This window comes from Lathyrus oleraceus, chromosome 7 (genome assembly GCF_024323335.1).
Source record: "Lathyrus oleraceus cultivar Zhongwan6 chromosome 7, CAAS_Psat_ZW6_1.0, whole genome shotgun sequence".
Taxonomy (NCBI): Eukaryota; Viridiplantae; Streptophyta; class Magnoliopsida; order Fabales; family Fabaceae; genus Lathyrus; species Lathyrus oleraceus.
Window position 1 is genome coordinate 127718834 of NC_066585.1, and position 14729 is coordinate 127733562.

Sequence of the window (14729 nt, forward strand, 5' to 3'; positions counted from 1 at the left end):
TTATTGGTCTTTTAATGTTTGTTTTTCATTTTCATAACACTTTTGCAACGCCGTTACTAGTGTGATTCATGTGTTCTAACATTTTACAGGCTTGAATCCCCCTACACTTCCCATGCATCTACGGTTGGTCATGGGTACCAACATATACTAAGGATATGTCATGTGCTTCTATATTCACCCCACTCAGAGGGAACCACGTGACAAATCCATTCAAAGTGTATCTTGACTGCTTGGTATCAAAGGATTTATGCTTCCATACATATGTCGATCATTGTGACACGCGTCCCTTTGACGACATAGTCCTATACTCGAGATGGTTGGCTTGCGGTTCACGTCTGAAGTGTCCTCATCTTCCTGAGTGTGTCATGCAGAAGTTCAGTTACATGCAGTATATTCCCAGAGACCCTTCTGTATTTGTTTCCCCTGCTATGACACGTAGAGTTAGGAATGTTATATTTGATGACTATCTTAATCATATGGTATCGGAGAAGACACATAGTTCCATAGTTGAGAGTGACTAGAGCTACGTAGACAATTACATTCAGTGATTATTTAGGGTGTCATATTCTTATATGATACATGATGCACTAGGAGATCCAATGAGGCCAGCTCATCAGGAGATACTAGAGGAGGAGCAGACTAGGGCAGATTATGTTATTGATGTGTTTCCTAGATGTCGTTGTATCATGGAGATTAGGTAGGCGGGTATTGACAAAGGAATCTTTTCGAATGACTCTAAGGCCAAAGACGTTGTGGATGCCATGATGACGGAGGCACGAGAGGGACTGCAATACATGAGGGACTACTATATCATCAATTTCATCTGAGCATCACTAAATCAAACTTGAAATTTATTTTTTGGTCTGGTTACGGAGATGCATCTTCTGATTCTGTCTGGTGTGAATACGAAGATACATCTCCGAAACAATCTATTGTAAAAAGGAAGATAACACAGGAGTATTAGCTTTTTTATTTAAAACTTAATAATTTATTTTTAAATTTGAGTTGATAATCTAGATCAACTAAATACATTGTTAAAAATAAAACTAACATGATATTAGGCTATTAAACGAATGAATTTTATTTAAGAAGTTGAAACAAAACTCAAACGAAACTAATATAGTGAAACATAACTAATTCCAAATGTTCTTTTTTTTTAAATCTCAAATCCAACCAACATCGAATTGAATTAGTATTAGTTATATTAATCGGTTAATTTTACATTATTATTGAGCATATAATTAAACAATAAATAATTCATTATATTAAAGATTACACATAGGCGCCAATTGGATTGGCTAGGGCAGGTGCCCTAGCCAATCCAATTGGCGCCTCCTTGCAATTTTTAAGAGGGGTCGCCAATCCAATTGGCGCCTCCTCCTAAAAGTGGGGTATTTTGGGAATTTTCCTGAAAAGTGGGATATTTTGGGAATTTTTTCGAAAAAGTGGGTTATCTCGGTAAAAAAACCTCAAATCCAACCAACATCGAATTGAATTAGTATTTGTTATATTAATCGGTTAATTTTACATTATTATTGAGCATATAATTAAACAATAAATAATTCATTATATCATATGAATTTAAAATCACTTAATGATATTTGGACTAAAATTTCAATGTTACTGTATTGAGTGGAAAATTTTAGCTACTTGAAAAACCAAGTAAACTTAGTTCAATATTGTACATAAGAAAAAAAACAGCTCATAATTCAATATCACGAATCTTATAAAATAAAATAAAGAAATGACAATGCTAATTAAGCGAAAACCATTAAACAACTATTATTATGTAAAAGAATTAAAAGAATTAATACATGCTTGTTTTTACTTTCTCACTTCATACTATCTCACATCTACACAATGGACAAGTATATTCGCGTTCATGATAGACACATTGTAATATCCATTTAGCGATACATTCCTTATGGAAAATATGTGAGCATTTTGTATAAAAGAGTTCTGTTTGTGATCCATTGTAAAACTCCTCAAAACAAATTGAACATTGATCCTTAGAGTCTGAAGTAATATCAACATCCAAGTTTGATGATAAGCCCACAATTTGTTGATCATTATTATAAGGATGATTTTGATCAAATTGATCTTCTTCTCCAATGTGCGAAGTAACCCTTCGAAGCAACACACTCATCACCTCCAATTTTCCACATAGAACCATTCTTCTAGCACCATCTCTCAAATCATGTATAATTGAGTCTGTTTCGTGGTTAGGTATGGCTTTAAAGATTTCGTACAAACATTGGTTGTTGATATCATTATTGTGGCATAAGATATGAAGAGGAATCTCAAAGTTGTTGAAGATGGGTGTTATTAATTTAAAGATAAGGTTTTTTGGGTCATTGGGTGTAGAAGAAATAGTTAAGTGAGTGTAATGAACATTGACGGTGAAGGAATCATTCAATGAAAGAGTGTTTGATTCGATTGGTTCAAGAACATGAGACTCTCTTAAGTTGAAGGAGGAATCCATGAATGATTGATCAAAGTTTTAGAGCAAGTATGAGGTAGAATTAAAAAAAAGTATAATATGATTGGAATACAATGCTTTTATAGGCAAAAAGTTGAAAGAGTTTAAGTAGGTTTAAAACTAATAAGATAATGTCAAATAGTAATATCCGAAAAAACTTGATAAAGGCAATCTATTTGTTTTAACAAACATCCTTGGTGCTAGATTATGTCGTCAATAATAACTAACACGATTTGATTTGATTTTTTCTAAAATAAAAACTAACATCGTTAATATTTGTGACGAAAATTATGCATGAATAATAACTAACTTCATCCAAATATTAATCAAACCAATTTAATGAAATTTAATAAATTAAAATTTTATTTTAATTATAATTTAAATCATCTTGTTTACACTATAGTGTCTCGCTTATAATTATAAAAAAAAGTTTTTCAATAATTTTTTAGAATGGGAGGGCTAAAGGCCTGAACAAAAAAAATTAGCCAACAAGCTTAACACACAACCCGATCCAATCTAAATTAAAACGACGCCTCAAACCTATCTGTTTAGCTAAATAGTCAGCATATTGGTTTGGTTCTCTTAAAATACGATTGAATTGCACTTCTTCAAAATGATGCAGGTTCTAAAAAATATGTCTAGCCAAAGTCACACCTTGTTGTCGAAACAACAACATTCTTTGCAGTGCATAAATAACAGAAATATTATCAATTTGGACCAAAAATTTCTTGAAGCCTCTCTTTCGAGCAAGACCCAAACAAGTGAGAACACACCAAAATTCAGCCGAAATACTGTTGCAAATACCTATATGTTTATGAAAACCACCAAGCCAATCTCCTTCGCTGCCACGAAAAATGCCCCAACACGAGGCAATAAACCCATTGCAATCTGCCCCGTCGGAGTTGAGACAAACACACCAAAGAAGGCGGACACCAATGAATTAAGGTCAGAGACCTATTAAAGGGTTGAATATTTTAGGCAAATCTTTTGCAGGATCTGTACACAGAAACATCCTTACTCACTTCATGAATCAGATTAGCAGGCAACACAAAATTTGGGTCATGAAGCATCTTATTCCGCCAAGTTCACATAATATGACAACAGAAAGCCCATATCTCTGGCCAATCTTAAGTAGTCTACTAACCAGAATGAGAGAGACTGAAAGAAAGTCAGTTATGTAAGGAAGTTGCGAAGAAACAAGAATGTATTATAAGAGATTTATTATAATAATTCTTTCGATATTAGATTTTTAACAAAGTCATATATATCCGTTGTTTATTTATTCCAAAAGAAAAGGTAAAATATCGATAAAACCCTAAAAAGAAAAAAAAGAAAATGGTCGTATCAACCTAATTCGGGTTCGGAAGTCAATTATGCGAGGAGAAGATATCAACACTCTTCATATCCGTTGTACTCAATTGGAACCATTTAGTTAGTTTTGCAAATAGAGAGTTAGCTTTCATTTATTTGTTTTCTTCTGGTTATTAAATGTTTGAAATAGAAAAGAAAAAAGACTAAAAGTAAGTTTTTTATTAAGGTTGTGGGTCTTGCTTCTATGTATCCTCAGGTGTGATAAGAAATTCAAAGCTACGTAGTTCTTGTAGAAAACCATGTTTGTGTTTTTTATTTTAGTGATCGACGTTTAGGTCACATTGTAGCAGTTAAACATTGCTTGTATGGGAGGAATTGAAGGCTTTTTACCTGGACTCTGTCGATCAAAGGCTTGTCGAGGCTGCCAATATTGGCATGGAACGAGCCAAGGATGATAAAGTGTTGGAAGCCAAAGTGGAGAAGTTCAAGGCTATTGACCATCATATTGATAGAAAACTAGAGTGCACCAAGCTACACTTTCAAGAATTAAAGAAAAAGTTGAAGTCCTCTGTCTAGTATTCCATGTTGATTGTTGGACATGATTTTACGCTACTTCCGCCATTGGGTGATTTACTATGAAATCAACAACGACTTGGCCTTTCATGGATCTCAACAATATATATGTTAAAGACTAAATAGAGAAATCATATTGTAGTTTAGTTCATTAATATGTAATAGCTAACTTGATCCAAATATTAATCAAATCGATTTAATGGAATATATAAAATTAAATTTTATATATATAAAAATGAATGAAATGATTGTGAGGACATAAAGCCATATTTCTTTTGTAGAAAAGATCAATGCAATAGGAATCATTGGTTTCTAAGATGAAGAGAAGATTACATAGAATTCAAAAAAATATGTATCCATTTATAGTGCATGAGACTCTTATAAAGAGAGAACTCATATTGTAGTTTTATAATCATCCAAGAGTTTGAGTTAACATTATTTCTTCTTATTCCTACACTTTTGTGTCTTATTTTAGCTGTCTTAATATTATTCATGCTACTTTGTTATCCAACACTAGTATCCGAGCTATTAGTGTTGGTCCCTATTCCGCTGCGAGTATTATTCACGATTACTATTCATATGTGTTATTGTATACTTTTACAGTGATTATTAATATATACCAGATTTATAACAATGTACGGTAAAAATATACAATACTATCCCTATATACTTTGTTACTCACGGTGGAATTGTGCAATTCGGTTACATTGAAATTATCATGACAACAAAATTTAAAATTGAGAAGTTCAATGCAAAAGAGTAATTTCTCCTTGTGGAAACGGAAGATAAAGGCAATCATGAGGAAGGAAAATTGCTTAGAAGAAATAGAAGATATGACTAGAGATATATCTAATGAGTGGAATTAAATGGATAACAACGTTGTTGCCAATTTTCACTTAGCATTAGCATATTCGGTTTTATCTAGCGTTGCAGAAAATAAAATAAAGGAGATTTGGGATGTTCTCATCAAACTGTATGAGGTAAGTCACGTCATAATAAAATCTTCTTAAAGAGGAGACTATACATTCTTAGGATGAGTGAATCCACATCTGTGAAGGATCACATAAACACTCTAAATACGATATTTGCTCAGCTTACAACATCAAATTTCCACATAGTAGAAAATGAACGTGCAGAGGTTCTACTTCAGAATTTACCAGATTCATATGATCAAGTTGTCATCGACTATTAAACAATAATATATCGTGGTCTAATGTTACTATGTAAATCTAAGGCTGATGATTATTCTTAAGATTGGAGGGATGAAGAGAATTAACTATAATGTAAATAAAATAAAGATGAAGATATAAGATATAGGGGATATCGGTATGTAATATATCAAACTTCGGGGATTCGATAGATAGTTGGTGTAATCTTATTGGTTAAAATATTCTTCAGTAGAAATTATTTATAGAAAGAACTTAGTCTCACACTCTCGTTTTTATTGACTCTGACCATACTCCTAAACCAGAATGCTTGACTCTCGCGGTCTCATTTTGAATTTAAAATTTTTTTTTTGAATATAGATAAAGTCTAATTAATTCTAAAGCGCTCTCGCGGTGTTTAGGATTAATGCCTAGTTTCAGCTATCTGGTTAAAATCTCAAACTCTCGTTCTTGTTGACCGTAACCTTAGTTTGTTTTGTACTCTCGTACGGAAAGCAGTTTGATTAAAATAAGAAACTAAAACCGTAAAAATAAGTTTTATAAAAACTAACACCAATTATTTATTGAATCTCGTCGTTTCGACGGTCTTTACATACCGATACTTAAGGGTTTAGCCGGACATAGATCCGGTAACATACATGTCAATTGGGGAATTAAACATACAGTAAGGCATAAATAAATAAAACAGTAATCAATAATAAACTTGGATTGCAATTTAAGAACTGGAATTGAATCTTGAATCTCCGATTAAATAATTCTGGCATAACCCTAGGTTGTAACGGTTGCCATAACCCTAACTTCATGATGAGTGGCGAGGTCCACTCTTGTAGCAACCGTTTTCCACTTCTCAATGGTTGGTGGTGGGCGCCACCTCCCTCTTGGGCCTATGTGGCGGGCGCCACACTCTTTGGATAATGGGCGCCACAAGCCCATTTGCTTTGGTGTCCCATTATGCCTTTGGAAACCTCATTTTCTTCTCTTTTCTTGCATTTTGCTTTCCTTTTTGCTATTTTCCATTTTTCTTGTGGTAAACCTTTTAATCGGTAAATACCTGCAATAAACATAAAATACTGTGTAATAATAAATGTTAATCGAGTAAAAAGCAATGCATATGGAGCCAAAAATACGATACTTTTTTGCGTTATCAAACTCCCTCATACTTAAACCTTTGCTTGTCCTCAAGCAAATGCCGCATACATAAAAAGTTTTGTAAAATATTTGCAGCATATATTATCAAGACTCGTAGAAAACACAGTTGCATTCGGATACTCATTATAGTCTATAAACTTTACTTTGGTTCCAAATTGTATTAACAGGTACTTACTTCCACACTAAGGGTATCGTTAGAACACATAGTCGCAATGTTGCAACCATAAGTCTTCCCCCTATACAAACCAATCTGAATCATGTTGTCATGCATAAGCCTACCTTACTAAACCTTCTTTTTATCCTTTTTCATTCTTGCACAATCACATTAAGCCTGTTATCTTTTCACATTCATAGCAAGATAGTCTGTTAGTGACTATGATCTCATCATTATTTATTTCTTTCTTTTTTGCACTTTGGCTCAAATAACAGTTAAAGATGGTTATACCGTTGGGCTAAATGACCGGGTGAGAATCACCTAACTTAGAGGGAACAACATTTTTCATACATTTAGTAATCTTTTCTTCTTTTAAGCCTGAAATCATACACTTATTTGCATCGAATTCTTGCATAGTGTGTGCTTAGGATGGTGCTGACTGCTAGATAAACTACTTAAGGAAATATTAAAGGATATAATTTTAGGCTATGGCATGACAAGTACTCAAATCGATCTTATACTTGGGAGATTTAAGGTGTTAAAACGATACCGATCTTATAAAGTTTTTCCAAATCTCCACAATTCAACCTCAGTTTTATTTATAGGTTAGAATTTTCAAAAGATGCACTGTATCTCTAAGTCTAGATTTTTGTAAAATTTTTGTATGGCTTAAGTAAATAGGAGAATCAGTAAATAACGGAAACCACACATAAAGACTCGACAACACATTGATATTTAACTTGACTAACACTTTAACAAAAATTAAAATAACCAAAAAATTATAAAATAACAAACGGAAATAACAATATTTTAAATCTAACTAGAAATCGGTAAATAAAAAGCGGTAAAGCTTCCTCCCCCATACTTAAATCTTGCATTGTCCCCAATGCAACCACATAAGATAGGAAAGAAAGGTAGAACATGGTTATTTTGCTACTAACGCCTTATGCCACGTGTACGTGGATGTCCACCGTTTCCTGGCTGGTGAGGTGGCGTATAGTTCTGGAGGTCTTCCACACGCATTGTCAGTGTTGCCATTTCATCGATCAAGCCAGACATGTTTTGTTCGGTCCTGAAAGCATAGTCGTGTTGATCATGCTGCATTAAGCGAAGGATTTGCATCATTTCAGTTTGCTGAGCTCCCACGGTTTGGATCTGTAGGTCTCGCTGAGCGCCTAATTCTCTACACCATAGCAGTTCAGCATAGATCTCATTAAGAGTGGTTGGTGCCACATTTCTTCTTGGTCGTTGACTGGAAGATGTACCTGCAACATTTTCAAATGACGTGTGTGTGATGTGCGGGTCAGTAGCGGGAGCAATTTTCTCCGGAATGTGATACTCATCGGTGTCTCCGCCAGCAGCTACATTCTCAGGAATGTGCGCGGGGACTTGGTTAGGCACCAGGTTATTAGTATAACAATAATTATACGGGTTGCGCACATCTGTGCGATTTGGATTTGGGAGGATAAATTCTTGTAACACATTATTAGCAATTATTAAATTAAATTTACCGTCACTCCTTCGTTTTACTAGTTTCATGCTCCTGGCCATGTCAATGTCAATGGCATGATGTGGGAGCGGGGTTAGCCTGGAGAATTTTTCTTCGAGTCCTAGGACTCTGGCTATAGAGGTTATTAAACCTCAAAAATAATCGAGCCTCGCTTCGCATTGACAATGGCCTGCATGTGAGATAGCATAAACGGGACGGTATTCACCCTTTGTGGCAAAAAGGTGGCGAACAAATAAAAGAGTTCTTTTTCGTTCACCTTGTTAGAATTTGCTCGGCCAAAAATGGTGCACGCCAATATTTGGCGGAAATATCGAATAGCCGGGTTTTGAATTAAAGTGGCTATGTTTCCCTCAAAACTATGGGTTACTGTTTGCCCTCCAAAATGGTTGGAAGGCACGTTGCCAACCCTCAATATCTGGGACCTCACTTGCTACACCATCCCTATGGGGAAAATGTAGCAGGTTCGTGTCATACCCCAATTTTGTCCGGACATTTTAATTTCTTTTATAAATTCGATTTTTAATTCCAGTTTGCATCATATGTATAGCATGACATGCATTTAATTATTAAAATCTAAAATATCAGTCGGAATAAATTCTTGAAAATACAGTCAATTTGGTTAAATCATTCCTCAAGTTCGCGCAAAATCAGTGGATAAAAAGTTTCGAAATTAAACTTGCAGACGTCAGTATTATTAATCTACGGTTCACGTAGTTTAATCAGATATGCTCGTTATATTTTTCGACGACTTCTTCAACTGCATTTTAATCCGTTTGAGCCTGTTAATCGGTGAAAATTCATTTCAAAATTAAAAGAAACGCTGTATTTTTTCAATAAGTATATTTCGCACTTATCATTTTAATGTATCCAATTTAGTTTTTCGAGCAAATTTTCGCCCGACTTTTATTCATTTTTAGTCGTTTTAATTTTGTTCTTTCATCAAAATAGTCAAATTAAATAAATAGAATTTCCCATGTTATCATTTTAATTTTGTCATGATTATTTTCAACGTTGTGAATGTTATTTGATTCAATTGATTGAAATTGATTAAGTCATCTAAAGACAACATTATAGGCATTTTAATTTATTTAAATAGTGTGTGCTTCTTGGTGTGCTTCTTTGATTCGATATGGACCATCAATTCGAATTAATCAATGGTCCATGTTAAGCAATCCATGTTTTTCCTATTTCATCCAATCAAAAGTTAGAAATTAAATAAATTAGCTAAAAAAATGTGTCTTCCAAGGACAAAAGGCCAGCTAGCACTCAAGGACCCTACCTCCAACGGATATAAAAAAAAAGGACAAAAGTGCCAGGAGACCACGAACGTCTCTTTGCTTTAACTCACATACATCACTGGTCCAAAAGGAAGAAGAAAAACGAAAAACAAAAAAGGAGAAAGAAACTATTCCCTCTTCCTCTTCACACCGCCGTCCACCCATGTTCTTCCTCTCATCCTCGATGGAACCGCCATAGCCACCCAAACACGTCACCCCTTCCACTACTCCCGTTTCCACCGCACCCGCCTTCCGCCGGAGACCGCTTACACAAACCACATCTCCACGCCGTCTCCGCCCTTTGCCAACCAAACACGTCACTACCTTCACCGACGTCACACGATACAACCCACCACACCTCCGTCGAACCACAACAGCGCAAACTCACCACCGCCGCGACGCCATCTTCACCGGTCAACCTACGTCGTGCATCTCCTACCCTCCGGCACAACCAAATCAACACCGTTGAAACCATTTCGACACAACCTTCACACTGCCATCACCTATCCCCCATTTCCGGCATTATCAATTTCAAATCCGGCATCATGACCTTCGACAATATCGTCGCCATGTTTTCGGTCTCACGGTAACTATTTTTCTCTTTGATTTTATTCTGCTTCCGTTTCTTTTTTTCTGTTTTCGACCTGTTACTTTCTTCCCGTTCGATTCCCTTTCTCCTTTCTTCTGTTGTGAAGTTGTCGTTGTTATGTTATAGTTTTTGCAGGTTTTTCCGTATCGAGCTTGGCTTTGTTCGCATTTGCATTTCGCATTGCAGAATGACTTTCGTGTGTTTGGTTGCGTTTAGAGCTTGTGTGCGTGCTATGTTATGGCTTGAAATGCAGAGTATACTACTTTATAAGTTATAGTATTATGTATTATTTTATAAGTTACAGTTAGTAAGGAGGTTGAAATAAAGAATTGGATTTTAAAGAGTTTTTCTTGGTTACCGTAGAAAATGTTGTCGGTTACATTTGTTTTACAAGTGCGAGTAGTAATGGCTAGAAATGCATGTCAATATTTTATTTTATAACATATGTGAATCCATACTCTGTTTCTTCTTTCTTTTATATTTTTTTTTCTTCTTCTTTTCTATTCTTTCTAACTTACTTTAGTTGTTACTCATCTTTTTATTAATATGATTTAACTAAGTAGAATATGTTAACTATTATTTAGAACCAGTAGAATGCTTTAACCATTATTTAGAAGTAGTTTGTTGAGGTAAGTATTAATTGTGCTTAGATGATAAATATTTTAAATTTTGTTCTTCCCCAGATAAATTTCATATGTTGATTAAGTAGAGCTGTAATTTTTGTTTTTTGGATTTAATGTATATTTCGGTTCAGTTACAATGTCCGTGCTGATTTTCATTTTATGTTTTGAGCATTGTAAAATTCACAATGTTTGTGTTAATATGCTTGGGTCGCTGTTTTGATTATTTCATCGTATAAAGTCAGATTAAATCCGTGGATTCGACCTTTATATGTCGTTATGTCACCAAATTTTCAGTATATCAATTGAATGTTTTCACCTAGTCATGATTTTGTGTTTGACATTACCTATGTTGTCATCTCGCACAAACTAGTTTGTGAGCACATAGTGGTCAACCCACTCTGATTCAATTATTTTACATTTAATATTGTCATTTATTTCTTTTTTTTTCAATTAATTAATTAAAGTTTTGATTAAATTAAGATGATTTTGTTAACTAATTTTAATTAACTTAATTGTTCGATTATATTAATTCTTAATTGAATAATTTTGATAATTGATTTTAATTACCTTAATTGGACGACTTAATTGAATTTTAATCAATTAATTTTGTTAATTAGAAGTCGACCAATTTATTTCAATTTCACCATTCATGTTCTACCATCTTTGTATAATATAAAGCCTGATTCTGTTCCATTCAGCATCAATACAAAACCATGATTAAACCATTAAAAATCATACAATTCTCGATTCAATCGAGCCTCTTTTTCCATACCTTTGTAAGTCGATTGCTTTTAGCATCGCCATCAACCTCGCGTAGCTTACTCTTGGGCTTTCTTAGAATGAGACCTATTCGACTATTAGTTAATCGAGTAGATGATTGATACACTAACTATAATTTAATTTATTCACGAACACAAATTGAAAACCTCGATCCAATGTCGAGTATTTTCTTTCAAACTCAATTGAAATACCCAATCACAATCAAACACTATTTCATTTGGAAATGAAAAGGGGGATGACTTTGAATTTTCAATTCCTCTCCTTGATTATTTGAATACGAGTTCTCTTACTCGGTTAGTCAAATAGTCGTCATTTCTAACTCACCCCAAACTTAACCTAATCAAATTATTTTCATAATAATGAAATGAAAAGGGGGATGGTTTTGAGTTTTCAACTCCTCTCCTCGATTATTTGAATACGAGTTCTCTTACTCTGTTAGTCAAATAGTCGTAACATCTATCCATATAAACACAATTAAATCAATTTATTCTCATGATAACTAAATGAAAAGAGGGATGGTTTTAAGTCTTTAACTCCTCTCCTCGATTGTTTGAATACGAGTTTTCTTACTCGGTCAGTTAGACAATCGTCATTTCTTTACAAACCTTAAACCAAGATTAAATCAAATTATTTTCATACTAACGAAATGAAAAGGGAGATGATTTTGAGCCTTCAACTTCCCTCCTCAATTGATTGAATATGAGTTCTCTTACTCGGTTAGTCAAACAATTGTCATTTTCCCACAAACTTGTGACTTAATCAAATCATTTTCACAGTAAACTATATGAAAAGGGAGATGGTCTTGAGTTTTTGATTCCTCTCCTCAGATGCTTGGATATGAGTTGTCTTACTAAGCCATTCAAGTACTTGTCGTCCATTCTAAAATACATCAACCATATACAACCTTATTTTCGTAAATACTCAGATGAAACAGAAAGCGGTCTAGAGTATTCTATTCCCTTTCTCGATTATTAGGATACGAGTTGTCTTACTCGACTATTCGAGTAATCGTCATCCAATCAAAACACCTTAATTATTATCAAAACCCTTTTATAATTAAGGATGAAACAGAAAGCGGTCTAGAGTCTTCTATTCCCCTCCTCGATTATTAGGATACGAGTTGTCTTACTCGACTATCCGAGTAATCGTCATCCAACAAAAATATCTCAACACATCAAATATATTCTCCTCGCCCCCGCGCGACCGAAACCAATCAAACAAAACATCCAACATATTAATCCAACTTGTCACCCTCGTGTGATTAAGACTCTTTTCAGAAAGAACATTGTTTAAATCCCTTCTAACGCGCATAACAAAGTAGTGCTTAAGCCTCCGCCAAGAGTAGACAAGCCGACGTTTAGCCTTTAGAACACGACCTAAACATATGTTCACTAAAAGACACCAACCAATCGTAGTTCCCCGAACTACGAATGTTCTGATTTCCTTATTACACCATAAGGATATGTAGGCAGGAGATTGTTATGTCTTCGCGAGCACACTAATAAAAAACCTCCCTTTTCCCCTTTCTAAAGTTCCCATCCATCTCTATTAACATTCTTTATCACTCGAAGAAAACAAACAACATAAGTTAACATTCAAATCACAAAATTGAACTAAAAGGTTCCCGTTGAGTACAACGGACGTGAGGGGTGCTAATACCTTCCCCTTGCATAATTAACTCCCGAACCTGAATATGGTTGCGACGACCATTATTCTATTATTCAAAAGGTTTTATCGATATTTTCCTATTCCTTCATTGGGATAAATAAAGTTTGGTGGCGACTCTGTTCGAATATAATTTTTTCCGCGACCATCGCGAGGAATCGTATTTTTCGAGATGCGACAGATGGCGACTTTGCTGGGGACTAGCTCCAAGCAAGAGAGAGTGAAGCCTAACTTAGTTCAATTCATGTATTGAGTGTTAAACTTGTTTATTTGTTATTTTTATTCTTTTATTATTATTTTGTCATAATTATTGTATTGTGATTTATTGACTATGTCTTATTTGGGGCTCTCTAGTTAGTGGTGCTTTGTGAGATAGGCTCTCTACTCGAGTCTGAGAAAAACCATAAGTTTAAGATGGTGGTTGCGTAGTGGACGCCCATAAGGAGTCCTCCTTGTTGGGATGATACAAAGACCCATCCTAGAGGAGATTCTCTTGAGATATTATTGTCCGATGAGTCTTCGTCACGACGATTGTATTTTCAAGTTGGATCAATGACTCTAGGGACCTTTTAACCCACTATATCTGGCAGCTATGTAGTATTAACCTACGAAGTTTCAGACTTGTTGGGTTAATACGAAAGCCCCAATCAGATGAGATCCCTTGGACGTATTACTATCTTACATTAATATTTCCAACCTCGACCTATGACTCTGAGAACCTTGTTAGAACCCTGGTCTCGAGAGTCCTGTAGTAGAATCCCCATGGATCCTTCCTTGTTAGGATAATACAAAAACCTCACCTAGATGGGATCTTCTTAAGGATATTATTGTCCGATGAGTCTTTATCACGGCAGTGACGTCCTCAAGAAATATCCATGACTTTGGGAACCTACCAACTGTAGAGCCTACCTATGGGGTTCCATTAATCAGAGATACCTGTCATTTACCCGTTATTCTAATCTATCTGAAAACACTTTGAACCTGTGATCCTGAACATGTCATTACACTCATACACATATCATTGCACTTGCAATCGTCATGCATTTCATATCATTTTCCACACAAAATGTATACAAAAAACTCATCCATCCTTCGTCCATAACCTGCAGTTGATTTTCCAACATTCATATCAGACTTGAAGTAGCTCTTGGAAGACCATGGATCCATTGGAGAAAAGTCATATCACACTAAGAGGAGACTCGATAAAAAACCAGATAGACCAACTTGTTGAAGCTATGATAGATTTAGAAAAGAGGGAGGACAACATTTAACAAACTGCAGTGGTTGAGAATGTTGTGCTAGCTCCAGTAAATGATCCTACCCAACCTCAGCTTGTGCGAACCCCAGTTGATAACTCTGATGTACAGGAACGTCATATTGTTCGAGATGGGGGTTTCCCATATCATGATACTGCGGAGTATCATGGCTTTGCATTCTCTGTGCCAGATTCCCA

General features: G+C 35.0%; 1 protein-coding gene across 1 annotated transcript; it reads left to right on the plus strand.

Moving 5' to 3' along the window:
• The first annotated feature begins 8506 nt into the window (after positions 1–8506).
• LOC127102401 (uncharacterized) lies at positions 8507–10549 on the plus strand. Its single transcript, XM_051039770.1, has 3 exons — positions 8507–8517; positions 9711–10205; positions 10344–10549. Exons 1-3 carry the CDS (start codon positions 8507–8509, stop codon positions 10483–10485), a joined length of 648 nt encoding a protein of 215 aa, XP_050895727.1. The 3' UTR covers positions 10486–10549.
• The last annotated feature ends 4180 nt before the right edge of the window (positions 10550–14729 follow it).